This window comes from Dipteris shenzhenensis, chromosome 12 (genome assembly GCF_047967505.1).
Source record: "Dipteris shenzhenensis isolate YYH24624 ecotype China chromosome 12, Dip_SZ_1.0, whole genome shotgun sequence".
NCBI lineage: Eukaryota > Viridiplantae > Streptophyta > Polypodiopsida > Gleicheniales > Dipteridaceae > Dipteris > Dipteris shenzhenensis.
This window is the reverse complement of record NC_141607.1, coordinates 33,866,734-33,893,324: the sequence shown is the minus strand read 5'-3', so window position 1 is coordinate 33,893,324 and position 26,591 is coordinate 33,866,734. Positions and strand designations below refer to the sequence as shown.

The 26,591-nt window shown below is 43.2% G+C and overlaps 1 protein-coding gene across 1 annotated transcript; it reads right to left on the bottom strand.

Moving 5' to 3' along the window:
• Positions 1 to 3,726: 3,726 nt before the first annotated feature.
• On the bottom strand, positions 3,727 to 25,366 carry LOC147896118 (cytochrome b-c1 complex subunit Rieske-4, mitochondrial-like). The gene is made up of 3 exons (XM_087383030.1): positions 25,288 to 25,366; positions 14,124 to 14,308; positions 3,727 to 4,699 (listed from the first exon to the last, which is right to left on the bottom strand). The coding sequence occupies exons 2-3, from the start codon at positions 14,296 to 14,298 to the stop codon at positions 4,068 to 4,070; spliced, it is 807 nt and encodes a 268-aa protein (XP_087239156.1). The 5' UTR covers positions 14,299 to 14,308; positions 25,288 to 25,366; the 3' UTR covers positions 3,727 to 4,067.
• Between the last annotated feature and the right edge of the window lie 1,225 nt (positions 25,367 to 26,591).

The window sequence follows — 26,591 nt, the reverse complement described above, 5'->3', positions numbered from 1 at the left end:
GTGTGGGTGAAGAGGAAAGGCGTGGTGAAGACAATAAATGTTATCTATATATACAATAAAATTGACAGTAAAGGATGTATAAATTGTGTACCTTTGGAGGAACTTCACTTTTGTCAATGAATGTGGAGGTGAAGACAATAAATCTGCCAAAAAGGGATATATAAAGTGCGTACCACTTCATTTTTGTCAAAGAATGGCAAATCCAATGCCTTGAGTTAACGTGCAACCTCCAATCCAAGAGTCCACCATTGGATGAGGGATCAGATCTACCATACACAGATGAGGGATGAGATCTACCATACACATGGCATGGAGCAACTTTTGGCCCCTACTTATATTTTTGCTGAGGAGCACCTTTGTGGTGGGGAAATAGAGATGGTTTTTTTTTTTCTCCGAAGAATTTTCAGTGAAGCATGAGATTGGGTCTCAAAGATAACACACACATGCAATCAAGGTGATACTCCATTGCAAAACCGAATCAATGGATAGGAGAGACTATTGTTTCTAAGGGATGACATTCCCATTTCTCAAAGCTTGAATTGAGATCTCCATGGATGAATTTTCGCATTTATCATCCCATCCACATTCATTATATATCTTAACATACAAGACACTATTGAACATTTGCAACTTGCATAAAGTCAAAGACAAAAAATGATGAACATTGCTTTTCTGGCTATCTTTCAAAACAAATATTGCTTCAAATAAGAAATGGCACTGCCAAAATAATTAAACCGACCCACTTGCATATAGTAATTTTGATCCGACAAGTAAGATGACACGTCTCTAATAGGTTAGGGACCTTAGATGAATAAAGTTTCTTATCGTCCTTTGCTTTTTTCATTCATTGAAGCTATGGCCTCGTACAAAATATTTCCTTCCTTGTATGCTAACCTACCATGAACTATGTTCTCAAACACTTCAGTTGTATGCTAAACAACCATGAACTATTTTCTCAAACATAAATCTCTCCCTAACCCTCGTATGTTGACCTTCCTTTTGACATAGCCCACAAAATGCCACAACGAGGTCCATGGAATCACCACTACTTCGTTATTTCTATTAAAATCCTTCTAAGTTAAACACAGTTGGCATTTTCCAGGATCTTGAGAGAGTGTGCTTCTTGATAGCTACTACCATGACGTCATCAATAGTTGGCTAGCATCTTTCCTTATCTCCTTACTTAGGTTTGGATGTGTCTCGACACCCTCGAGACTCTACCACAGATAGTAGTGGCTAAATTGTTGCCCCACATTTGCATGCGGCTTCTTACCATTTTTCCTTCAGCACTATGATCTATGAACCATCATCAACCATGGATCAATATGATATTGAAGATGTAATCCTTCAAAATTGGCATGACTAGATTCCTTTTGAAATACAATTAAAAGTAACCACTGCCTTGCATTCCCACGAGGACGTGGCCTAATAGGGTATCTGCATGTCTAGAATTGTATCCAAATTTGATGTGGGAGAAGGAAAAGCGCTCTAACCCTAGCTGTGCAACTTTTGTGGGGAGTTCATTTGTTGGTTTTGTTCGTGTTTGCAAACCCTCCCCAAGGAATGCAAAAATCTTGCTTTGGAAATTGTTTTCCCATGTTGGGCCAATAGAATGGCTTTATTATTGGTCTCATCAAGCTCTAGATCACCATGATATTTTGTACCACCACACCTCCTTTGTCTTTTCTAAAGTTTCTACTTTAACAAAATATATGTTTAAGTATCACACCTCAAGGCATCAATTGTCTTCACATTTTCTATTCATCAAGACGGGGTTAAACATGAGCATAAGAACAACAAAGAAAAGGGAATTAATAAGCCAAAGGGTGGTTGCAAGCTAAGGGTTTCTACTTTTGTGCTCGCTCAAACAAAATGTGACACAAGGGACACACCAAAATACAAAGGAATTGAGAAAACACTGGGCAACAAGCAATCATACATTGATCGAGATATTTTAATAAATCACATGCTAACAAATGTCCCGCTTCCTACGATTGGGTGTGCCTCTTCTTAGGATTGGGTGTGTCTTGTTTTATTCAATATGGAAGAAATGGATATGGATGAAATTGATAGATTAATACAACATAAAATGGCCAATGCGGTTATGAGTACGACCGAGCGCGATTGATAATCACTCCTCTAGATTTTTACACGCCGCCGAGGGTGCACCGAACACCGTGAGACGTGCGATGCTTTACCAACCGCCGGACCCTATCTCCGAGTGATCTGATTTCAACGTGGGCGGGCTATTAAAAAGAAAAGAGAACTCTTCTCGAGGCCCCCGCCGGCATCTCCGGACTCGATCACGTTACCGTCCACCGCCACGTCCCGATTCGGGAATATACTTTCATCTTCTACTATTTTAAATGGCTATCTTGATCCTAGGACTACCACCTCCATATACATCCTCTTGAGAGCTTTGAAATCTAGAAGCCACATAATTGCATGCACTAACACATCACAACTTTTTTGATTGGGAGACAAATAAAAATTTGATGAATTTGATGCATTTGTCAATTAGCCTCAACCTGATTGTCAACGCCAACATACTAGGCACAACCAAAGAGGACAAATTCACCCCATTTATTGCCTATATGCCAAGTTTTGACTTTCTGTTAACCACCACTTGATGGCATGCATGTTTCACAGAAATACCTCATGATGTCACTCAAAAGATCTTGAGAAAAGTTGAGTTGAAAATGTTAGAGAAGCTCAAAACGTACGAAATGGACACTGTAGAAAAACAAGGCTTTGATACAAATCAAGCAACCCCTCACAAAACTCAGCTTATAAAATGATGTAAACACTATGTAAACAAAGACGCTTAATCTATGACCAAGAAGCATAAGGACCTCAAATCCATTCAAGTCTAACCAACTCATCTCTTACCTTTTAAACCATAGATACTCACATAATAAATAGTAGTAGCATTGTAGGTCTCCAACAGGGGATGCCTTTTGTCCTATTGGTGTTGATGTCATACTCTATCTCAAGAAAACAATTACTTCAACCTTTCTTCATTTCACAATTTTGTATTTTTCAACTGCTCTAGTGCTTTCTCCATCTTCTTAAGAAATAACGCTCATATGAACTTTAATACTTGTTTAATAAAACTAATGAGAATGAATTAACCCTATGCCTACATAAATGGCTCTTTTCAAAAGAAATCTTAACCTAAAAAATTTATCACCCAACATGAAAATTTAATTTATTACCGACTAAACAGAAGTATATCCATTATGTCAAATGCTTTTAATCTCCCCCATTACTTCAATGGATTGGCTCTAACACCACCTAATACGTCCCCAACAGTGGGAAACCTCAAAATGTACCTCTAGCTCACAATTCAAGCTCAGATACCATGTACAAAAAAAATGACTTCACAGTGATCACCATCCTTGAGCACAAGTCTCGATGTGGGAATTTAATTGCAGGGGTACTACTGCGCACACAAGATGATAAATTTCCTATTTGAGAACACTCCACTCTTAGGTTTCAATCCCTTACAAACGCAAGTAGGCTGATAAGTACATGAAAGACCTTCTAAACTAATTGACAACTCCCACCCTATACAATTGCACAAAAATGAAAAAAGAAACCTTCCATTGTGCGCTGTACAAGAGTGTCATCATATATCTAGATGAATGAAGGAACATGCCCAACTCATCCTCTAAAACATAATATAGAGCAGTTTCAATCGCATAAGGTTGAAAACCTTAAACTCCACCACAAGAGTATCATCATGCTCAAAAAAGGTGCTAGTTACCAAAGAAATCCTTTTACATATGACATGCAAAAGCTATCTGTCTACCTTCAAGTTCTTCAATGTAGGCTTTGTAGGTAAGGACAACTCCATGCTCAATTACAGCATGATTATTGTGCTGAAAACTTTTCCATTATTTTCAATCCTATATTTTTTCCTCACTGATAAATTCCATAAGGCCGAGAACTGGCAGCAGCAATGCCAGACAATAAAAGTTGAAACTGACCAGTTTCATGAACATCAATATGAATATGGTTTTGGTTCCATCAATTACATCAAAGATGAGCCTCACTCTTTCAAATATTTAACCAACGAGCAGCTTTCCTTCATCCATAAACTTGTAAGTAGGCACCTCAAGGTTGTATGGAGCAGGGCCCTTCCGCACACGACCAGAAATATCATAATGAGAACCATGGCAAGGACAGAACCATCCTCCATAATCTCCCGCATTGGGCAATGGAACACATCCAAGGTGAGTACAAACACCAATAACAACCAGCCATTCTGGATTTAAGACTCTGTCTGAGTCAGGCTGTGGATCGCGTAGCTCATTCATTGCCACACTGTTTGCCAATTTGATATCCTCTTCAGTACGACGGCGGATGAAAACAGGCTTACCACGCCATTTCACAGTGACAGTTGCACCCGGTGCTATATTGGAAAGATCAACTTCTAAAGAGGCAAGAGCCAAAACATCCTTGCTTGCAGACATACTCAGAATAAACTTAAGAACTGCCAAGCGTATTATAGAAGCATAAATGAATCTTCCACCTGTCAATACAAAATATGAAAAGGCTTGCTTGCTTGGGTCACCTGGAGGATAGCGCTCATGATTATACTCATCATATGCAATGTCAGCACTTGGAGTTTTCAAGGCTGCCACAGTAGCTGGGACACCTGTCTCCGAACTTGGTGTCAAGGCTTCACTGGAAAAATCTGCAAACAGTAGGAAAAATTTTACACATATGCTAACATGGCTAAGCTGGAAACACAAACGAAAACTAACCCTTCCTTGAAAACTATACACAGAAAACCTTCCTGATCAAACCTTCCATTCTGTGCACTTCTCATGATTTACAACAATAAGACAGTAAGCGTACAGAGCCTTGGACAAATTTGCCCGTCTACTCCACCATTAGCGACTGCATCTACAGAGCAGTAAAAAATTTTATTGTTCCAAAACAACCCCTAAGACAGGCACAAACACAAATACCCACACACAAATTGAGGTCTGTCTAATATGCCACTCGACAAAATACCATCAAGGAGCGATGCTTACCTACATTATCTCCAAAGATAAGCACAGGCAGCCACCAAGAACAGGAAGCAAAAAAGGCCAACTTAGCCACTACATTCGATCACACCTACAATCCAACAGCGGGAGCAGGAACAAAACTAAAAGGCTTGGGACTGCTTGATCACAGTCCTAAATCCCTTAGTTAGACATATTCACAAGTAGGAAAGCAGTCTGAGAGAGACAAGAACCATGAGCTGCCATCTTCTCAGGATGCACATTCAGGACGTTTCCAACGATGAATGATTAAATGGCTTGGTATGTAATTGAGTGTGCAAGTGTGCAAGTGAGAGTAAGTGTGATTTGTGTGTGAGTGTACTGTGTGTGTGTGTGTGTTGAGTGTGAGTGTGAGTGTGAGTGTTGAGTGTGAGTGTGAGTGTGAGTGTGAGTTTGAGACTCAGAGTAAGAGAGAGTGAGGGTGAGAGTGAGTGAGTGAGAGTGTATGTGTGTTGGCGTGATTGTACACGTAGGTCAAATCAGCTCGTGGAGCTGATAAAACTTCAAATAATAAAAACCCTAGTTTTTAGGGCAAATTATCAATTAAAAGTCCATAAAAAACTGATGCTTTTAGGCTCAAATGGTTGCTTATCCTGATAACCTGGATATAAAAGCCTAGAAGTTACTTTCTAGAACTCATTCTCCTGTGTTTGAATTGCTAGTTTGCTGGAAGCAAGCTCCCTAGAAGTTACATTCTAGAGTTCATTCTCCTCCTTTAATTTTGCTCCTAGACTATCTTGCTTGCTCTCTTGCCTCTGCTTACCCCAAGCTCCCTTGAAGCGAAATTTCAAATTTGGCCATAAACCCTCCATCATATGAGTATGAATGAGTGTGACTCACCGCCATAATTCATGCTCTCAAGATCTATCGTCTCCATGACAATCCGGGCTTTAGATAACCTATAGGAGGATACGCCTCCCTTGCAAGGCTAGAAAGAGTGGTCCTAGACACACTTGAGGATCTATTTACAAAGTCCTACTTTTTGATTCGGTGGTCTGAATAGCAGTAATGTATGGCACGTGGCTTTCTAGCCACTAGACCTCAATGTGGCTAGAGAGGTAGTATGGAACAATTGCATGTTGGGATTGTCTTTCGCATCATCTGTATTAAACTTGGTTCCACATCAGATTGAGTAGGTAGAGTTTAGAGCATTGCCAGTAGTACCTTTCAGACTTTGACATTCATTCAGGGGGTCATGGACATGGATGCACACATTGGCATTGTTGAGTCGTGCTTACACGGAAGTGCGATTTCCAATCGAATAACTTAATAAACTTAGAATTTTATAGCTTTTATAATTCCACATATAAACTTTAAATACATTCATACCACATACATCCACATAGCAGCAGAAGATAAAAGAGATAGAGACAAGTACACCGGCACCTTACTGGGTGAGAATAAGACCACTCTCCATCGACGCTTCTCTAGTTCAGCATGTGTTTGGTTTTGGCACTTTGATCCCAGGACGTGCGCTTTGGGTGGGCCTGCATATTGAGGAATCCCGCATCGGTATCCTCAATATCTACGCACCGACTGATCTCAGACGTAGAATCGTTTTTTGGAGATCCTTGACAGACCTGTTGCCAGAGATGGACTCTTGGATTGTAGGAGGGACTTCAACAATCTTGAGACCTTAGAGGATCAGCAGGGAAGGGGCCTAGAGTTCCTCGGTATAGCTCAAGCAGAGCAGGCACATTGGGACTCCTTCCTCTTTGCAGTGGGAGGTCGGGACAACTGGAGGGAGGCCTGGGAGTTTGGACTTCTCTTGGGGCTACAGGAGGGAGGGAGGCAGACTCCTGGAGCGGCTGGACCGTTTCTATGTTAGTGATTGGGCGCTTGGCAGGGGAGGAGAGTCAGGAGTGGTTCCAGGGACGACACTTTCAGACCATGCCCCAGTCATCCTAGTCCTGGACTCGGCCTCTTAGTCCTCACCTCCACGTTCATGCCGGAGCCCAAATTCCATCTAAACCAGAGCAACGGTTCACAGCAGGATAGTGGACATTTGGGAGCAAGAGTGGGACCCCACAAGGGATATGGCAGCACAGGTAGCTCACGCGCTTGCTGAGTCTAGCCGCATTTGCCAACAGGAGGCGATTCAGGTCAGACAGCGGTGTTGGGCACAGGAGAGGGGTCTCAGACGTGATCTCGCCTCGATTCAGAGGATGCAGCAGCCTTCTCCAGGCTCAGAGGAGCTCAGACAGCAAGAGGTTCGGGCCCGAGCCATGTTAGAGGAGATTACGCAGCGTCGCTCAGAGTTTTCATTTCATGCTTCCAAGTCCTTCTGGGCTAGGAAAGGCGATAGGATGTGCAGAGAGTTCTTCAGGACTCATGGACAGAGGTCAGGCCTTCAGGCCTTCCTGTACTCTCGCTTTCAAGTAATATAACTAGCACTACTTTCTGCATTTAAAAAAAAGGTATACCACAGCCAGACACCTCCTTTCAGCATCTTGGGACGCCTTCAGGCTGCCACACAAGCAGCCACATCATCCATCAGCCACATGACTGCAACGCATGCAACCATGTGATCATTCGCGCAGGGCTGTGCAGAGCAGCCACATCAGCGCTATGCCAGCAGCTGCATAGAGGCCACATCAGCAGTCCAGATGGCGGCATGTATAGAGACCACATCCGCAGTCCGTATGGCTGCACCACGTCAGCGGCCATGTGGCAGTCAGTGGTCGGCTGAGCCAAACTGTTCAGCCCGGCCAGGTCAGCGCAGGAATCAGCCCCTGGAGGCCAGATTTAGGCCTATATAAGGGCAGCCCTTGGCCCTTTACTTCATCCACATCTAGACCTGGTTTGGGGCAGCAGTTCTCACCAGTAGCAGCAGGGATCAGTACCAGTTCAGGCCTAGGACAGGAAGCAGCAAATCTGTCCACGTCTTCGCACCTACAGGTTCCTCTATAGTCCCAGTTCAGCTCCAGACAGCAGCAGCGGTGGGTCTGCATCAGACCAACCCTTCATTCCTTCAGTTCACAGTTCCAACAGTGTATCAGCCCCATTGGGCATACAGTTATCAGTTATTTATTTTCCCTCTTCGGAGGTCTATTATATTCCTCGCTCATATTGTCACACTCACTCCACAGGTTCACTTGTGTTTTGAGTGCAGTATTCTATCAGTTCGGGTAATAGTGAGCAGAAAGAGAATGAGTTAGGCTTTCTCCCTGCTACATTAGGGGGCTCACAGGTGGGGCATTGACCCCTATATGTCCAACATATCCAGCATTGGTCATCTACTTCAGAGCGCACTTGGCATAGTTTTCATGTATTCTATATACCATCTGTGCTATGGCAGTACATCTTTCGCGAAAAAGCCACCTCTGACACTGTGTATAGAGTTTAGGCAATCAGCATAGGTGAAAAAGAATCAAAAGCTATTGTATGAGGTGCACTCCACCTTGTGGAATTATGAGCTTCTCAACTAATTTGTATGTTACAGGCTATTTCTCTATCATCCTCCACATCGTAAAGCAACATACACTAAGATGCTTCACAAATCCACCAGATTTCACAGATCCACGAATACATATCTACCATCCTGTGTGAGCTTTGTGAGTGAGCCTTGGTGTGTTTGGCAATGATACACCGCTAACAAGACAAAGAAAGATCACATGGAAAGCCTAGTGAGTTTGAAACTATTTGACTCTTGAATGTTCATAGTACAACACATGGTGCAATTTCAATCTCATGACAAGTCACTCACAAGGTTGAAAACCATAAACTCCATCATGCATAGCAAGGACTAGCTACTATGACATCCCCACCGATGTCATCAGCACCCAACAGTGGGTGTAGAAAATAGTACAAACATATGCTCTCACACATATATGCCAGACACCCACACATACTAGAGTATTCATTAGATTTCTTCCACCTTGCTGTCCGGAAGCCAGCTTAAGTGGGCTGCCACTCTAGCTCAGTCTGCAGCTTCTCCTAGGTCACCTTGTCCTCCTGAATGTAGGCCTAAGGCTCCCCCTTTGCTGCTCATGTCTGCTGTCCTGAGGGCTGCTCCAAGTGTTTGAATGAGGGCTAGAGGCCCTCTGCCTAGGTTCACCCCCCCCATGCTCTCCTCATATGGGGGCTTACAGATGGGGAGGTGACCATTCCAACAAGGGCAACACACCACTTAAGATAGAGTTTCTAACAATATCAGCAAGCCACAACATCCTAGATTGCATCATACAGCTGTTGACTCAAGGCACCCTGCATACTCTTAAGCTTCTTATCATGAATTGTGATTTTCTCCCTAGCATGTTTGGACACTTCTGGCTCAGACAACTGCAACCCACAAGCTTCTCTTCCAAAATCTGCTAGCCGCACATCTATTTTGATGTCATTTTGCTCCTTAATGAGCTGAACTCTTTCCCTGCCTGAGAAGGTGTTCCATTGCTATTCCCTAAACAAAAGCATATCGTGATTTGCATGTGAGCTGCTTGGCACCTTTTCTTGATGGCAATTTCACTTCTGAAGCTTACCTGAGTGTTGAGCTTGCTGAATTTCATTTGATTTGTGATTTGATTCCTGGAGCATAACAATAATCTATTGGCTGTAATTTGAATATGGGAAGCATCTCCAGCAGATGGCAGCACTACTTAGGCTGATGAACAGATTTTCTATAGTAGGTTACACTAGTAGATTGTTGGTTTCATCTGGAATATCTGGATATTGGTGTGATGACCTTGGAAGTAGGTTGCAGCAATGGTCACATGGAAAGCTAGTCTCTGCTGATTTATAAGCTTAAATTCTTGCTGAGTTCGGGCACCATCAGAGTATTTATAGCCAATCGAATCCCTCCAGGTTCAACTGGGTTAGTTTATTGTAAAACCTCCATGGATACAACGTCTAGTTTGCCATATTTCAGCTGTTATATATTATAGGTTCTAGAGTTCTGCCCAAACTCTGCACATTCTGTTTGCAGCAATTGTATTATAGGGATAAATAAATAGACCACAGTTTAAGATATACCTTTGTAAGACTAGAATAAGTCCAATCATACAAATTTAGATTTTTTGTTGTTCTAAAGACCAAAAATCTACACAGAAAATAAAAGGGAAAATGAAAGAGAAGAAAAAAGAGGTACACAAAAACTTTTATGAAAAACAAAAGGAAGACATACTTAGCAAGCAAAGCAACACTTATGTCGTCATCAACGCCCAAGCATAAGCAGCTATACGGGGTTTCTAAAGACCCAAGCAGTCTCTTGGGCAAACCCAGTGCTTACTAAAGTACGTCAAATATACGAAAGAGAAAGAAAACAAGAAAGGAAAAAGCTGACTAAGCAAAAATAAACAAGCAAGCCAAGAAACAAAAAACAAAATCTTCCAAAAAACTGGAATTAACCTCTCTCTCTCTCTCTCTCTTACTCTTATTTAAAACACAAAAAGCTATAAGGACCCTTTACACTTATGTATCGCTTCCTACAAAGAGGCAAAATTACAGTCCTAACTTAGAAAGCACAAGCATACTCAATCAAACTCTCTTTTGAAAACGGGCTATTCAGCTCCCCGCTTTTTGTTTTCAGCTTATGTTCAATCATTCTAAACATACCTAAGGCCGATACGCCAAAGATAAAGACTTCATATCTAAGATTGTGCGTACTTTTTTCATTATTTTCCTTGGACTGTACCTCTTGTGTAATAGTAAAGTGATCAAATTACTACATTGTGTGATAAAAGACTCCTTAATTGTACAAAGGCGGGAAAAACTATGGAATTGGAAAGAAATGACTCCATATTTTGCCAAATCAATCAATGTGAGGCATTTTTATAATGTGTAAACCACTATATTTAGGTTGTTCACGTTTATCGTAAATATCAACCTCTAATCCTATGGTACATTGAGAAAGTCTAAGATCTAACAAAACACAAGAATACCCCCTTAAAGTGCAGTTCAGTTCACAAGAGTCGCGAGGATAGATTCCTTCTCCAAAAGCGCAAGTGTCTTTGTACATAAAGTCTTGAAAGTTAGGAACATCTGGTACAAATAAATCATCTATAAAACGCCTAACTTCGCTAAGCTTATGTAGAATGATAGGGTAGGTATTGATAGAAATAAGACGTTGCATAAACTCAAATTCATAAGTGAAAAGATAAAAGTTTGGTAAAAAGACGGCACAATTAGTACCCATGGGGATTCCTATAATTTGTTGAAACAAAGAATCCCTATTGTGATGTAAAGATTATCTAAAAGAAAATCTATCCAAGATTTACATGGTTTGGCCACTAATGATAGGGTAATGATATAGCAAGCATCAAGGGTCTGAGTATTGAATAAACCATCTTAGAATAGCAAAATTGAAAAAAGCAGACCAACATGGAGATGGTGCAAAGAGTGTCGAGCATTGGATGTTATTTGCACGTTCTTACTATTGAAGTTCTCTCATAACATTCCAATAGCATTTTATCTAAAACCTAAGAAAACAGCTTGAAATGTTGGTGTTAGGTTGACCTTAAAATTTTAGGTAGAACTCAAAGTAATAGGTGTAAGTTCCGATCCATAGTAAGCTTTGGACTATTATTAGGTTAAACAATAAATGTATCCTAGTAAATCCATCTAATAGTGCTTTAAATTTCAATTCAATGGGGTAACTTCGTTGATGGTATTTCTTTTTTTTTTAATCATAGATAAAAGTTTATTCATGGTTTGTCAAACATCTTCAACATTTACTACCTTTGTGTATCTTTTCTTTTTTGAAACGATGTCATGATCTTTATTTTTTAGCCACAAAAAGTCAAAGCATAAGGCTATTTTCTCAACTTTTAGCACTTTGTATCTATCTTTGTCAAATCTCAGCTTGAAAACTTTAGCCACAAGCTTTTTTATTCTAAACTTCACGCCTTCCAACTCGATCTTTGTGTAAAGCGTGGTAAAATCATAAATTTGAAGGAGAATAGGAGACTCTTTTTCCTAAATGCTTCGAGAGGAATTAAAAGATTTTACAACAGGAATCACTACTACAAAGTCATTTAAAATCCAGCTTGAGTGCGAGGGGACATCTGCCTTTTTTAATAAGTCCCTCCAAAGTTCATGGACACTAGGCAACATGACTTTGAAGCAGTAGCTTAGCCATTTAGAGACATCCATCAAAGTAGTCTCACAAGCAGCTGCAATAAATCTTAGCACAAAGAAAAAGGATACTTGGATTGCAAACAAACCCAAAAGACTTGCAAAAACTCTGGTGTTTTGAGATCAAATCCTTTTGAGAAACTAAGACAAGGACATAAGTTTTAGCAGACAAGTTCACTTCTCTCAAAAGACATTTTAAGTAAAACTTTTTGCAAATAAAAACAAAGTTATTGGAACATTTGTCCATATAAGAAATGACAAAATTCCTATGGAATTTTCAAAGAAGAGTTTCATCTTCTTTAGAAAGATAGTCACTTTGCTTTGAGCAATTAACCGAAGGGACTTCTTCTAGTTTCAAAGCAACTTTCTTCAAAATCTTCCCTTTCCATTCTGATAAGATATTTTGAACTCCTAGACATTCTTCTAATTGCAAAACAAACTTTGAGATTCCCTTATCAATAGCTTTTAAAAGGCAAGACTCTTTAAAAGAGTACAATGAAATTTCGTGCCTTAATGAAAAGGTCTCTTAAGTTACTAGAAAGGAAAATTGAGGTATCAGCTGTGACTACATGTCCTAAATCAGCTGTTATTTACAAATTTATTCCATGAAATAACTAAATTGCTTATTTAGAAATCATATTTTCTCAACCACACTTGTGACCATAGTTGCATCCGTACGCGTACGGATGGTTTTTCCATACATCATCCATATGTCCGTACGTACGATCTTCTGTACAGCTTTTCGTAAGAGTGTGTGTGTGTGTGTGTTTTTTTTTCGAGGTTTTGTTTTGTGAGGTGTGTTTTTTGGGTGTGGTTTGGATTTTTTGTTGTGTGTGTGTGTGTGTGGCGGGGGGGAGGGCGGGGTTGTTTGGAAGGAGGGATCGATTTTGTGCCTAGCCAAAACCTTGGAAAATGCATTTTTAGCACTATTCTAATCCGTACGTTGCTAATCTGTACTCTGTACACTATTGGCCGACTTCGGCTCAAGGATGGTCTCAAGGAGGAGGAGGAGGAGGAGGAGGAGGGCAGTGATGCAGATGATGATGAGGATGAGGATGAGCAAGAGAATAAGGATGAGGATGCAGGCTGCAGCTTGAGGCTTGAGCATCATCGGCTATGAATCGTGATGCATTTCAATTTCCAGCTTTATTTCCGGGCTGTGGCAGCCTTTTCTTATGATGTTTTGCCTTTGATGTTTTGGTGTAATACCTATTTCCAAGTTTCTACTACCTACTACCTTTGATCATGATGTTTGGTGTAGTATTGATCTATCATTGACACTATGTATCAGAATCCAGATTCCAGATGACTCTGGTCTCTGGAGGGCCGAGGCTGGACTCTTTGAACTTTCATGAATCATGACTTTAATATTAATACAAGTTTGAAGTCTGAAGTTTCAATTTGAAAGTTTGTAGCTCCATGTCAATGTAATGTGTACAATGTATATCTTTCCAAATGTTTTTGAGTAAAATTAGGGTCAATGTAAGTATCCACATTTGCACAAAACCATCTTGCACAGCTATCAGAAAATAGAGTTGGATCAACCCACATATACACAGATGTCCAATATGCCTCCCAGCTTCATATTGGTACACAATGCCAATAAGGACACAATTAAGGAAATAATATTCGCATGGAGCAGCACATTGCATCTCAAACAAAATGCAAAATTCTTCAACAATAAACAATGTGAACGGGTGTCAGCACCTTTAGTTGGATCAGCCCACATCTCAAGAAGACCCACAATTCTTCAATAATAACCAGCTTTTGTGAAGACACAATCCAAAAACAAAACATCGATGCATATCTATACACTGCATATACAAGAGTATCCTATAAAGACAATCTATTTAGAAATTGACCTTCATGTATCTGACCTCAGAGTGAGAGCGATTTATGAAAAATATAAAAATGCAAAAAAGCTGAGGCATTACGATTGGATTTTGACATCAATAACATCACTATCAATGAGACGAATGAGTACAGGGTATAGAGGTAGACCTCGAACAAACGGGAACTTCCATGTTGATGATAGCATGTGAGTATTACTCTGTCCCAAATCCTGAAAACCCTTCAGACCCAGCCCCCTTTCTGCTGCCAATGACCTAGAAGATGTGGACGCAGAAGAGAATAAGCAAGGAAGGGAGGCAACCCTTCGGCCTACTCCCCTAATCATTGTGGCAGATCTGCATACACAATTATGAGAAACGTGAGCTTACATGAGGCAGGAAAAGGTTCAATTAAACAAAAGGCTCCCTCCCTCAATATGATTGCAGTTATACAGCAAGGGGGCAAAAGGCTAGGCTCCACCATGATGTGACAAGGGTAGGGGTTAAGAAAAAAATTGGGTTTACAAATGAGTGTAAGTTAGGAAATGAATGAGTTAGTAATTAAGTCGAAAAAACTGCTAAACTAAGGCACCAATCAAAGGTTGAGGGTGAGAAAGATTAAGTCTTGTGCTATTGCTCTGATTTGGGAGGGGCGGGGGGGGGGCGGGGGGGGGCGGGGGCGGGGGGTGGAAGGGGGGATACAATTTAGCCTCGTGAAAGAAACCAAGATGTTAGGATCTCCACCATGATGTGAAAGTAAGGACAAGAAAGGAAATAGAACTTAACAAGGGCTGTAAAGAGGGTAATAAACCTTCATGAGACTAGAATATATCCAATATTACAAATTAAAAATTTTATAAAACAAGCGAAAGAACAAAGGAAGGCAGGCAGTTTGTAATGGACTTAAAACAAAATTATGAGTTAATTATTAAAATTATAATTATAATAACTAAGTAATCAGAGCTACGCTTATGCTCTCATCCATAGACAACCATAAGCTGCCATTTCAGTTTTGAAGGATTCCAATATCTCTTACTAAGCTTTGAAATATCAATCCAAACAATATAAACTTCAATAGCAAAAAGGAAGAAACGAAGCACAAAATAAGAAAAAGAAAGAGAGAGAGAGAGAGAGAATTAAATTATGTTAAATATCCACCATCACACACCCACAAGAAGATTGTTTTTTTTTTCTTTTTCTTCGGGGGGGTGGGGGGGGGTGTCACATGCACCCCTGCACTTGGGTGCAAGATGACACACTGGCTACATCAACAAGTGCATTATAGTTCACTAGTACCCACCGGAGAACAGTAGGTTAAGTGTTTCCATCTTATAGTTTAGGTGTTAGCCTAGGTTAGGAGTCCCTTTAGGGTCCCCAAAGGCTGGACAGGCTGCCCAAAAACTCCCCTGGCAAATGAGCCAGGGAGGGCTTTTTATAGGCTGGTTGTAGGCCAACCAGTCTGTAAAACAGACCGACTCAGTCAGCTGTTTACAGACTGGGTTGGCTCAGTCCAGCCCTAAAAAAGGGCCCCTTGGCTGCCCTGTCTTCTCATTCAGTTTGCTCCTGCCTTCAGTTCTCCTACAGCTCCACTTCAGCCTCCTGTGCAGCCCCTAGAATCCTCAGATCTGGCCCTGCTCTAGCTTCAGTCCCTTGGCCATCAGTTCAGCCTGATCTGAAGGTGACCATGCAACACAACAGTCGGAGGTTTGGACCAGCAAATGGAGAGAGGTTTGGACACTGTTTCCTCAGCTTTCTCAGCTCTCTTTTACAATTTACACAGCTCACACTCAGCTCTATTTTTCAGTCATCTCTCAGTTCTCTCATAGGATCTATGACTTCTAGTTTTCACTCTCTCACTCACGCAATAACCCTGCATTCCGGTAGACAGCACAAGCCTCTTCCTCGCCTTGCAGAAGCGTCCTATATCGTCAGTGTGGACAGCATCAAGGTCTCGGTATTGGTCGGCGTTGCCTCTCAGGTCTTTGGGTCCCTGCTATACGTGTGCACAGTGAGCTCTTCATAAGCGTGTTCCGTGCTCTCTTGAAGAGTGTTCTTTGTAATTCTCAGTTCTCCAAGTATAAAGCAAACTCTCCCCTGATTGGGGGAGGGGGCCCTCAGTGGGTACAGGGACCCAATCAGTTGTCGACTCTACTCTCTCTCTACCCTAATCTCCTTTCTCTCACTATGGTAAACAACGCTTATTCCTCGCTAAAGCAAAAAAGCCGCTGGAAGAAAGAGGAACCACAAATTTTGAAAAACTCCTCTTGATGATGCGTGAGAAACGCAAAAATGAGGAGGCACTGCGACACGCAGAGCTCACCCAGACAGAGAGGCAACAAAAGCTAGACCGAGAGGTAATGCTTCTCCAACACAAACAGATGTTAGCCGCTATGCAGGCAAGTTTGAGCGCAGCAGCCGTCTCCGCCACAGCTTCGCCATCGACAAAGGTAACACCACTCACTCAATCCACTCCAAATTTTGTTAAGTATGATGATAAGTGTGACCATTCATCAATTTTACAGTTTATTCATCAATTTGTAGCTCATTTTCCGTTAGCACGGATTCAAGATGAGCAAGATAAAGTCCACCTTGCAGCCCCTCATCTTACAGGTGAGGCGGTGACTTGGTGGCAGCATTGGGCTAGTAAGCATACTAACCCAAACACGTTTAAGACGAATTTCATTTGGGCAACGTTTGTGGCCGACCTCAAAGCCCGTTTTCTCCCACCCTAATATCTACTTAACCTGGAGGATGAGTTTGCTCGTCTCTCCCTAAATGGTTTGCTTGTGTTGACATAGAGTAACAAGGTCATCACACTGGCACAACAGTTGGGCGTGACGAAGAGCGCCAAGATGAAGCAATTCATTCGAGGATTGGACACAAACATAGGTTTTACCATTCGAAACTTCGACCCATCAGATTACGAGCGAGCGTTGACTTGCACAGAATCAGGAAATGATGCTGAACGGGAGGAAGCCCAAGCACGTCCAGAAATCCAAAGCCCAGCAGCAATCAAACAACACAGCGGGTAAGGATCAGAAGGACAACTAGTTCCAAAAGAAAGACGGCCAGGCTTCTGGTCAAAAGAATGAGTCCAAGCCAAAGATGACTCCGGATGAGAAGGCTAAAGCGGGTATTACGGGAGGCTATCTACAGCCTGACGAGCAGAAGCGGTACCACCAAGAACATCGCTGCTTTCATTGCCACCACATCACTAGGCATGGCAAGAAGGATTGTCCGAAGTGGCTTGCCGAAAAGGCTGCAAAAGCACCTACTTTGTCCGTCGCCAATGCATTGGCTCTTCCAGTCCCGCCTCCATCCTCAGCTACGAATGCCGTCTTCCCTGCTTTGAATGCCGTTCCCACGGTGGTCTTTCAAGGTAAGGAGGAGGGCGACTTCTCAGATCAAAAGAAGGCGCTCATTCGAGCGTACGACACAGTTAACAGGCATCAATTTATTGTCCTATTGATATGGGCAGTTCAGAAGATGCCATCTCCCCTCAGCTTGCCAAGACAACTGGACCAGACAAAACAACGTCTCGAGGAAAAAGATGCAAAAAAGCCGCTGGAAGAAAGAGGAACCACAAATTTTGAAAAACTCCTCTTGATGATGCGTGAGAAACGCAAAAATGAGGAGGCACTGCGACACGCAGAGCTCACCCAGACAGAGAGGCAACAAAAGCTAGACCGAGAGGTAATGCTTCTCCAACACAAACAGATGTTAGCCGCTATGCAGGCAAGTTTGAGCGCAGCAGCCGTCTCCGCCACAGCTTCGCCATCGACAAAGGTAACACCACTCACTCAATCCACTCCAAATTTTGTTAAGTATGATGATAAGTGTGACCATTCATCAATTTTACAGTTTATTCATCAATTTGTAGCTCATTTTCCATTAGCACGGATTCAAGATGAGCAAGATAAAGTCCACCTTGCAGCCCCTCATCTTACAGGTGAGGCGGTGACTTGGTGGCAGCATTGGGCTAGTAAGCATACTAACCCAAACACGTTTAAGACGAATTTCATTTGGGCAACGTTTGTGGCCGACCTCAAAGCCCGTTTTCTCCCACCCTAATATCTACTTAACCTGGAGGATGAGTTTGCTCGTCTCTCCCTAAATGGTTTGCTTGTGTTGACATAGAGTAACAAGGTCATCACACTGGCACAACAGTTGGGCGTGACGAAGAGCGCCAAGATGAAGCAATTCATTCGAGGATTGGACACAAACATAGGTTTTACCATTCGAAACTTCGACCCATCAGATTACGAGCGAGCGTTGACTTGCACAGAATCAGGAAATGATGCTGAACGAGAGGAAGCCCAAGCACGTCCAGAAATCCAAAGCCCAGCAGCAATCAAACAACACAGCGGGTAAGGATCAGAAGGACAACTAGTTCCAAAAGAAAGACGGCCAGGCTTCTGGTCAAAAGAATGAGTCCAAGCCAAAGATGACTCCGGATGAGAAGGCTAAGCGGGTATTACGGGAGGCTATCTACAGCCTGACGAGCAGAAGCGGTACCACCAAGAACATCGCTGCTTTCATTGCCACCACATCACTAGGCATGGCAAGAAGGATTGTCCGAAGTGGCTTGCCGAAAAGGCTGCAAAAGCACCTACTTTGTCCGTCGCCAATGGATTGGCTCTTCCAGTCCCGCCTCCATCCTCAGCTACGAATGCCGTCTTCCCTGCTTTGAATGCCGTTCCCACGGTGGTCTTTCAAGGTAAGGAGGAGGGCGACTTCTCAGATCAAAAGAAGGCGCTCATTCGAGCGTACGACACAGTTAACAGGCATCAATTTATTGTCCTATTGATATGGGCAGTTCAGAAGATGCCATCTCCCCTCAGCTTGCCAAGACAACTGGACCAGACAAAACAACGTCTCGAGGAAAAAGATGCAAAAAAGCCGCTGGAAGAAAGAGGAACCACAAATTTTGAAAAACTCCTCTTGATGATGCGTGAGAAACGCAAAAATGAGGAGGCACTGCGACACGCAGAGCTCACCCAGACAGAGAGGCAACAAAAGCTAGACCGAGAGGTGATGCTTCTCCAACACAAACAGATGTTAGCCGCTATGTAGGCAAGTTTGAGCGCAGCAGCCGTCTCCTCCACAGCTTCGCCATCGACAAAGGTAACACCACTCACTCAATCCACTCCAAATTTTGTTAAGTATGATGATAAGTGTGACCATTCATCAATTTTACAGTTTATTCATCAGTTTGTAGCTCATTTTCCGTTAGCACGGATTCAAGATGAGCAAGATAAAGTCCACCTTGCAGCCCCTCATCTTACAGGTGAGGCGGTGACTTGGTGGCAGCATTGGGCTAGTAAGCATACTAACCCAAACACATTTAAGACGAATTTCATTTGGGCAACGTTTGTGGCCGACCTCAAAGCCCGTTTTCTCCCACCCTAATATCTACTTAACCTGGAGGATGAGTTTGCTCGTCTCTCCCTGAATGGTTTGCTTGTGTTGACATAGAGTAACAAGGTCATCACATTGGCACAACAGTTGGGTGTGACGGAGAGCGCCAAGATGAAGCAATTCATTCGAGGATTGGACACGACCATACCTTTTACCATTCGAAACTTCGACCCGTCAGATTACGAGTGGGCACTGACTCTCGCACAGAATCAAGAGATGATGCTGAACGGGGGGAAGCCCATGCAGGTCCAGAAATCCAAAGCCCCGCAGCAGTCAAACAACACAGCGGGTAAGGATCAGAAGGACAACTAGTTCCAAAAGAAAGACGGCCAAGCTTATGGTCAAAAGAATGAGTCCAAGCCAAAGATGACTCCGGATGAGCAGGCTAAAGCGGGTATTACGGGAGGCTATCTACAGCCTGACGAGCAGAAGCGGTACCACCAAGAACATTGCTGCTTTCATTGCCACCCCATCGCTAGGCATGGCAAGAAGGATTGTCCAAAGTGGCTTGCTGAAAAGGCTGCAAAAGCACCTACTCAACATACAGGGTTTCTCAACATACGCAGCCCCTCTTACAGATTTACTCAAGGGGGTAAAGACACGCAGACAAAAAGTTCAAGTCACAGGCAAAGCTTTGCAGGCCCTCCACGACTTGCAACGGTTGGCCACGACAGCACCGATTATGAAGATCACCTCTTGGGATGATCCATTTTTGGTAATCACAGACGCTAGCAATGTCGCCATAGGGGTAGTTTTACAGCAAGAACATAGGCCTTTGTGGGTTTGTGTCAAGCATACAGCTCGCACATGGAGGGTTTCTCGACATACGCAGCCCATCTTACAGATTTACTCAAGGGAGTAAAGACATGCAGACAAAAAGTTCAAGTCACAGGCAAAGCTTTGCAGGCCTTCCACGACTTGCAACGGTTGGCCGCGACAGCACCATAACACCAGTAATGAAGATCGCCTCTTGGGATGATCGATTTCTGGTAATCACAGACGCTAGCAATGTCGCCATAGGGGCAGTTTTACAACAAGAAGATAGGCCCGTGGCATACTACAGCAGAAAGCTTAACGATGCCGAAAAGAACTATTCAGTGTATGATAGAGAGCTCCTCGGTGTCATCCAGGCATTAAAACATTGGAAGCCTTTCCTATACGGATGGACCTTCACGGTGAAGACAAATCACCAAGCCCTTAAGTGGCTTCAAACAATGCCTAGTACGCAATGGAGTGATCGGCAACAGCGGCAGAGTCAGATATTCCAGCAGTTTGGGGGAATGATAGAGTACATTCCCGGCAAAAACAACCCCGTTGCAGACGCTCTCAGTCGGAAAGGTTCCATCCAGAGCATTGAGCAGGCCACTGTGCTCGAAATCAAAGGAAATGATCTTGATAGCATAAAGGCACAGTACGCCGAGTCAGCAGAGTTTGGCACGCAATTCCAGTTAGCCACAACGCTTGCTCCAGGCCATTACTCATTAGAGGACGGTTGGCTTTTCTATAAGAAAAGGTTATGTGTACTCAAAGACAAACGACAGTTGCTTCTTCATGATGCCCATGACGCCCTTATTGGTGGTCACAGAGGTATCAACGGGACTTTAGAGAAGTTAAAGCGCTATTTCTATTGGCCAAAGATGCAGAGGGACGCATACGGCTATGTGCAGAATTGTCAAATATGCCAAAAGGTCAAGGCTTCCCACAAGAAAGCGGCAAGCTTACTTATGCCATTGCCAATCCCCCCCAGTCCTTTCCAGGACATAGGTATGGATTTCGTGGGACCACTTCTAGCATCTGCAAGTACGCGTAATACTCAATGTCTTACTATTGTTTGTCGCTTTAGTAAATATTGTATGCTCATTCCCTGCAAATAAACGACCAGTGCTAAAGATGTAGCTCGTTTGTTTATCAAGTATTGGTATTCCGTTGGAGGGTTGCCAAAAACCATCACATCCGACAGGGACTCCAAGTTTACGTCTAACTTTTGGCGCGCCTTGTTTGATAATTTTGGTGCTAAGCTACAGATGTCCAACGCTTTCCATCCGCAAACGAACGGCGAGACGAAAAAGTATAATGGTATGGCATTTGATATTTTGAAATCATAGTCATGATGCTCAGGGAAAGTGGGAGCAGCTTCTCCGCTTGTGCAAGCCATTCTAAACGATACCTATTCTTCGAGTATTGTTCACACACGTTATGAAGCGGCGTTTGGACAGCGATTTACCTCACTCCTCACCCGGATGGTGTCTCCATCTCTTGAAGCCAACAAAACCACCGAATCCATGGTAGAGATTACGAAGTTCGTGAAAAGCCCCATCGCCAAAGCTCAAGCATCGTATACATGCCAAGCTAATAAATCCAGACGAGATGTCCAGTATAAAGAGGGTCAATGGGTGTATTTACGCATTATCAAGCAACGATTGAAGCAGATGGGCAAGCGATGCCCTAAGCTGTCCTCCAGGAGCTTCGGACCATTCTCTATTATTCAAAAGATCAACGATGTCTCAATGAAGTTACGCCTACCAGACAGTTGGACTATGCACAACGTGTTCCACGTAGCTTGGTTGAAGCCATATTTTGGACCTCCTCTTTCAGAGATTTTCGACGAGCAACAACCTGAAGTTCTTGATGAAGCCGAAGTTTTGCAGCCAAAATAGATCCTTCTTCATAAATTCATGAATGGGTCAGGATGCAGGATCCAGGAGTTTTGCACCAAGTTCCGTGATCAAGGTACCCATGAAGCAGTGTGGTTGGACAAAAATTCTTTCCAGGAGTTTCCCCAGATATTGGCGGACTACTTGGAAGCAATGAACCTACCGCCAAGTTAAGGAGGGAATGTCACATGCACCCCTGCACTTGGGTGCAAGATGACACACTGGCTACATCAACAAGTGCATTATAGTTCCCATATAGAAGATTTTGTCGAATGCTGTGACCCCTTTGTGAGCCCTTGTCCAAGGACAATCAGGCACAAGCTACGTAGGTCAATCTCTCAGCCTTAGGTCAAGTCAGTAAGTCAGCTCTTGTTTACTAGTACCCACTAGAGAATAGTAGGTTAAGTGTTTCCATCTTATAGTTTAGGTCTTAGCCTAGGTTAGGAGTCCCTTTAGGGTCCCCAAAGGCTGGACAGGTAAGCAGGGAAGGCAGCCTGCAAAGGCTGCCCAATAACTCCCCTGGCAAATGAGCCAGGGAGGGCTTTTTATAGGCTGGTTGTAGGCCAACCAGTCTGTAAAACAGACCGACTCAGTCGGCTGTTTACACACTGGGTTGGCTCAATCCAGCCCTATAAAAGGGCCCCTTGGCTGCCCCATTTTCTCATTCAGTTTGCTCCTGCCTTCAGTTCTCCTACAGCTCCACTTTAACCTCCTGTGCAGCCCCTGAGATCCTCAAATCTGGCCCTGCTCTAGCCTCAGTCCCTTGGCCATCAGTTCAGCCTGATCTGAAGGTGACCACGCAGCACAACAGTCGGAGGTTTGGACCAGCAAACACAGAGAGGTTTGGACACTGTTTCCTCAGCTTTCTCAGCTCTCTTTTACAGTTTACACAGCTCACTCTCAGCTCTATATTTCAGTCATCTCTCAGTTCTCTCATAGGATCTATCACTTCTAGTTTTCACTCTCTCACTCACGCAATAACCCTACATTCCAGTAGACAGCACAAGCCTCTTCCTTGCCTTGTAGAAGCGTCCTACATCGTCCGTGTGGACAGCATCAAGGTCTCGGTATTGGTCGGCATTGCCTCTCAGGTCTTTGGGTATGCTATATGTGTGCACAGTGAGCTCTTCAGAAGCGTGTTCCGTGCTCTCTTGAAGAATGTTCTTTGTAATTCTCAGTTCTCCAAGTATGAAGCAAATTCTCCCCTGATTGGGGGAGGGGGCCCTCAGTGGGTACAAGGACCCAGTCGGTTGTCAACTCTACTCTCTCTCTACCCTCATCTCCTTTCTCTCTCTATGGTAAACAACACTCATTCCTCGCTAAAGGTTTAAAGAAGGTATTGCTGTGAATTACACGATCAGATCACCATTGCTCATTCCTCGCTAAAGGTGTAAAGAAGGTCTTGCTGTGAATTACACGATCAGATAACCGTTGCATGTTACAGGCGGGGGCGGAACAAACACATACAAACACGAATGCCAACACAAGGAAACAAAGATAAACCAACATCCATATAAGAAAACAAATGAAACACAAACACAAAAACAAGGAAACAATTCATACCCACCATTTTGTATTTATGAATCACAGGACTACGGGCTCCTATGACAGTTTTTCAAATCTCCACGGCCTTTACTAATGCCAATAAGAAACCCCAGACGCCTCTTTTCTAAAATATCTGATGCTTTGTTTAGGACAAACCAACTACATCCAATGTTATATATATACCTTTGTAAGACTAGAATATATCCAATCGTACAAATTGAGAATTTTGTTGTTCTAGAATGTATTCAGTGTTTCCTCTTGGCAAACTCAAGCTCAACCAGTAAAAGTAACGTGTAATCTAGCTTTATTCATATCGTTATCCTTGATACAAAGCAACAATCTGCATTAAAGAGAAGCACCATCCAAAGGACTTCCATATCTTATCAGCAAGGTAGAAAATGCTGCACCAGAGCATCTTGAAACACACGATTCTTCTATGTCCCAGCATCCTATAGACAAAACCGTTCTCTGTCGAACCATTATTGATTATATATTCCAAAGCATGAAAAAAGTCAGTAGTCCCTTCCCACTCTATCTATTGACAAGAGCACCTGCTCTGACAGACCAAAGGCCTCCATGCAAATGCGGTCTAACAACAAATGCATGAGCTGCTTGTTCAGAATATGCCCCATAGACACAAGCACATAAGCGAGTATCGTTGCTTTTCAGGCTTCCCAAGAACTAGTCAATCTCTTCACCACGGAGATTGCACAAGCGCCCAAACAGTACAAGTTGCCTAGTAGGTACATATTAGCTGTATGCCCAAACTCACCAATTGATTTCAGCAACAGAGAACATTGCAAACATCTGGGTAAGACTCATAAATACCGCTTACATAACTTTTCCGTCTCATGCAATCGTCATAGATAACATGTATTTGAATATTTTTGTATCTCTACAAGAGAAAGAGAGGAAGCTTGGCATCCTCTCGAGAGCAAAAACCCAAGAACATTCTGTATTTGAGACATTGAAAATTGCCTCAGGGTACAATTCTCTATAAAAAAGAACCCCGATGATCTCAACTATCACACTACATGGTTGATATGACAGGCGGTAAGATCAGAACTTGCGCTTATTAGCCAAACAGCTGGAAACCCAGCAAAACATCAAACGAGTAAGAACAATTCAAACGGTATCCATGTTTCTTTTGGCATACAACACGGGATGATATTAAGGAGTTGACACTTTTCTAAAGTCAGTTAAGACGCCTACAATTCCAGCAAATATGTCCGAGAACCCACTTTAGGACCGCAAGGTAAAACATTTCCAAACTTCCTAAGGCCAACTAAAGCTGGATTCCAGCAACCTAAGGAGGTTAAACTTCGCTTCGATGCGATTTGCAACACCTGGATACTCATTCAGAAACGAGAGAGAGAGAGAAAGAGAGAGACCGGGGATGGGGGGGGAAAAAAATCATACGTAACATGGAATGTGCCCGTAGGTAAAATGGGATGTCATATACGCTCAAGAAGCTTGATCTGCGAAGTATAATGAAAGTAGCCGCTCCGCTCCAAAGCCATTGGGGCAGGACATGAAAAGTAAAGAAGTAACCCGCGAATATGGAGAAGCGGGAGGAGGACAAGGATGCAGAGAATCTCAAAGAGAAGCGAGAGACAAAACCGCAACAAAGGGCGCCGAGAATTTAGGTGGAAGGGAAGGGGGCAATGCGATGAAGGGGAAGAAATGAGAAGATTGAGAGAGATCGAGATGGGAGCTTACCGGAGGATGAAGATCGATGGAGGCAGCGATGGCGCAGAAAAACAGAGAAATGAAGATTGGAGACGAAGAAGAAGAAGAAGAAGAACCTTGGGTTGAAACGATGCCCCCCCCTTTCCACCCCTCCTTTCCACGTGTGCAGCGGAACTACACGTGGGCCGGCAACCTTGCCCATCCATCCTCCATCTGCGCTCCCCCTGTTCCGCTCGCCTGTCAGTAGAGCCACCATTCGTGCTTTGAGTGCATCTCGGCCGTGGGCTCGGCAATCTTGCCCCGGTGACGCCAACCTGGAAACACCCTCATAGTGCATCCTCGCTCACCGCCGCCCGGCATCGCTCGCCACTTGCTCAAGTAGCATTCGTGAGAGAAATCATTCCCATCACAAGCTAGCTCTCTTGGTGATGGCCCATCTCTTACCACAGCAACCTATTACATGCAATACAATCGATTGCACCAAGCTAGCTCCAAAATGCCCAACTGGCGAGTGAAATTTCCCATTTCAAAGCATCAGGTAGGCGAGCAGCTCGTGGGAACGTCTCCGACATTGGCAAAAACTCGCAATCCCATTCAACATCATTGTGAGCAAGAACAGTCTCTTAATATTGCTACCCAAAGTTCAGGCACCGATGCCCACCCACAATGTATTGATTGCATCTGGGCCATGGTCTAAACATGGTCAAGCAATCTTGCCCAAACATGATCCATGGGCATGACCACAATTTTGACCTCGAAACCTGAAAAGTCCCAATTTTTGCTTTACTAATTTGCTCCTCAAGTCTTTTAGACACATGGGGGACACGGGTTGGATTAGCCCACATCTCAATAGCTCCCTAGTATCGAACATCACCATTTGAGGGGGACATCGGACCCCAACTCCCCTTCCCTATTCTCACTACAACGCCACTTTACCATCACTACAATGCCACCCTAGTATCAAACATGTCCCCTTCCTTATTCTTATTACAACACCACACTACCGTGGAATCCACCCTTTCCCCTAAGAAATTCATATGAGAATAAACAAAGTGAACCGCAATGATCCCATCACAAAAGCAACAATTAATGCCCTTGTTGGGAGAATAAAGGTTTCACCGTAGACATTACTTGAGACCTCGGCTTTTTTTAGGGATGAGCCTAGTGGTGCATCTTTATGCACATTGAAGTCCACTAATTATATGAGCCAAGAAAGGTCATCAAAAGGCAGTTCCTTAAAATATACACCACACAGTCAAAACTAGTACAATCATGCCATGTGGCTATCCAAAAACCATTCGAGATGAAGTAGTAGCTTTTCATGGAAAACAATG